The 2,445-nt window shown below is 42.0% G+C and overlaps 1 protein-coding gene across 2 annotated transcripts in view; it reads right to left on the bottom strand.

Annotated features, from left to right (window-relative positions):
- Positions 1-2,445, bottom strand: part of LOC109546206 (protein sickie) — a 65,749-nt gene that overhangs the window by 29,141 nt on the left and 34,163 nt on the right. For both annotated transcript variants that reach the window (XM_048668051.1, XM_048668052.1), the window contains exons 9-11: positions 971-1,095; positions 711-912; positions 590-657 (exon numbers count right to left, since the gene is read on the bottom strand). In XM_048668051.1, coding sequence (XP_048524008.1) covers positions 590-657; positions 711-912; positions 971-1,095 — 395 coding nt within the window. The remainder of the gene's footprint in view (positions 1-589; positions 658-710; positions 913-970; positions 1,096-2,445) is intronic.

The following is a 2,445-nucleotide window of genomic DNA, read 5'->3' as shown; positions in this document are numbered from 1 at the left end:
TTACGACTGAATCGACTTTTCAATTCTCTATCCAACGATGCCAAAACGAATTCTCTGGCTCGAATGGTTCTTGAGAAACTTCGAATAAAGGCCATAAAGTTATCTCTGGAATGATGTAAAAACGAGCGTTCTTTGCAATAATCTTGCGCCACCCTTGCACAAAACGACGATCATTTTTCTAATTTCATAGATAACAGAAGACTGTATTTTTTCTCCATAACCTGCTGGGTCTTGGTGATTCAAGACATGCAAGAGTCTTTCAGCCTTGCTTTGCAATGGACGGTTCAATTTTCTTATAATACTTAAGGGCTACGAGGCTACAAGCACCTGCAGTTTGTAACACCCTGTACAATACAAAAGCCTCTTAGAATAGTGAGGATAAGTTTGAATCACCCTTGCATATTTTGCCGGGTAAAGAAGGGCCTTTTGTCAGCTCACCGAATGGAAAAAGCGACAATAATCGCCCACCTTTGCGCGACTCCAACCGATAAATTATCGACTGGTAACCCATAATGGAAATGGGTCAGTTACTGTTGATTGACGTGATGACGAGTTGCGCTTATTGATTGAGCTATTTTCTCCTTCTTACCTTGAACAGGAGGCCCAGTCCCATTGGGGGTTCCGTTGCCGTTGTTCGTAGCATTGCGCTTCACGTAGCTGCAATCAAATGGCTTACCAATTTCATCCGGAAATTGCATCAGTATGCTTACCCGAAGCTCTGCGGCACTCCACGAACTCCCTTGCTGCTGCCGGATTTTTCTTTGCCATGCGGGCTGCTTCTTCGCTCGCTCTTCTCCCTGCGGTTGGATGTGGGGCTTCCTGGTGCTGGTGGAGGCGGACTGCCCACTCCTGGAGAATCTCCGTATCTCTTCCAATGGTGGCCGTTGGCGCTTGAGTGTTTGGAATCCGATCCTGCCCAACAAATACCTCCTTAAGTCCTCAAACACTGTAAATATTTCGTGAGTATTACCAGGTGCTACACCTCCATTGCGTTGGGACTTGGAGGAACCTCTTGGTGCTGGAGGAGGAGGGGGCGAGTCACGGGAGGACCCACCCCTTCGCGACGATTGTTCCGTTAACACGGTGAGGCCGGACCTGGAATTTGAAAAATTCACTATCATTCCTCCACTTAGTGTTTGCACACGATATGTGACCCTTATTTCAATCTACCCTTGAACTTGTTGACTCATACCCCAGTTCATTCGGCCCCCGGTTATTTACATATCCTGTGTTCAAATATAAAATGAAAGTGAGTCAACAGAACACCCCCCTGTCTTACAGCGGAGGGTTTGGATGCAACTGATGATAAGCCAGTACGTGATGTTTCTTTGTTGAATTTTCCTAATACAATTTGCGAATTTATACGCGTTTAACTTGGGATGGTGTTCGGTGCAAGAGATAAATCGTTTGTCTATAAATTTTACGGATTAATGGATTCCAGCGGTGCTCAGATGGGACGTTGACTGGAAAGTTATGCTGATCGGGTTATGCGAATGAACGGCTTAAAGTTTTTAAACTTGTTTGGAACTGGATAAATTCCGATTTCTTAGAGCGCTTTGATTTCTGTTGCGTTTACAAAATCAGCAAAATTCAAGGTTCAGCTGGACTTAAATGAAATTTTCAGGACTTTTGTAGTCGACTATTTTCTGTAAGCAGTAAAATGTAGAATTTTTACCCTTCGTTCCTTCCGAAGTTATCAATTTTTCGGAAGATGATAGATAGAAGATAGACACGTTTTTGCAAATGCACACTGCGTGCATTTGCAAAAACGTGTCTATTGTTTCACTTGTGTTTACCATATGAGAACAAATCAAATTTCCATGTGATTTAAACTTAATCATCAGGTATTTTGGGTCTCAAACTTCTTCATCAGCACTGGCAAATTTCAACTCAATCGATGTGCTCGTTCAGAAGTTATGGATTTTTGGGCACGAGTGTGCATTTGCGAAAAACCGTGCATTTTTTTAGTCGACGAAGTCAGAAATTTTTAGATTTCAACGCGATTTTAACGAAATTTTCAGCACTGTTGGCCTCGACTGTTTTCTATGAAGGCTATAATTTTCAACTCAGCTTGAGCTGGTTCGGATTATGACTTTTCAGAAAAGTGTGCATTTGCGAAAAAACTTGAATTTTTTATTTGCGTTTAGAAAATCAGAATCGACTTTTCAATTCTCTATCCAACGATGCCAAAACGAATTCTGTGGCTCGAATGGTTCTTGAGAAACCTCGAAAAAAGCAGCGTCATGTTCAAGTGGATTTTGCAACTAAAAAAAAAAACCACGCAAATCTAAAACTTCTTGAATTCAAGCATTTTTTGAGAAACCTGCCAACATTTCCCCATCCATGGTTCACTTTCTAAAAAGGCCATTTATTTCTCTCTAGAATGATGTACAAATCAGCGTTCTTGCTCATTTTGCCTCCGAGATATGAGCAAAAACGGGACGG

The sequence above is a fragment of the Dendroctonus ponderosae genome, unplaced genomic scaffold (genome assembly GCF_020466585.1).
Source record: "Dendroctonus ponderosae isolate FM_Combo_2020 unplaced genomic scaffold, Dpon_F_20191213v2 Dpon_F_20191213_7, whole genome shotgun sequence".
NCBI classification, from domain to species: Eukaryota; Metazoa; Arthropoda; class Insecta; order Coleoptera; family Curculionidae; genus Dendroctonus; species Dendroctonus ponderosae.
The sequence above is the reverse complement of the archived record's forward strand: the minus strand, read 5'-3'. Positions and strand labels throughout refer to the sequence as shown.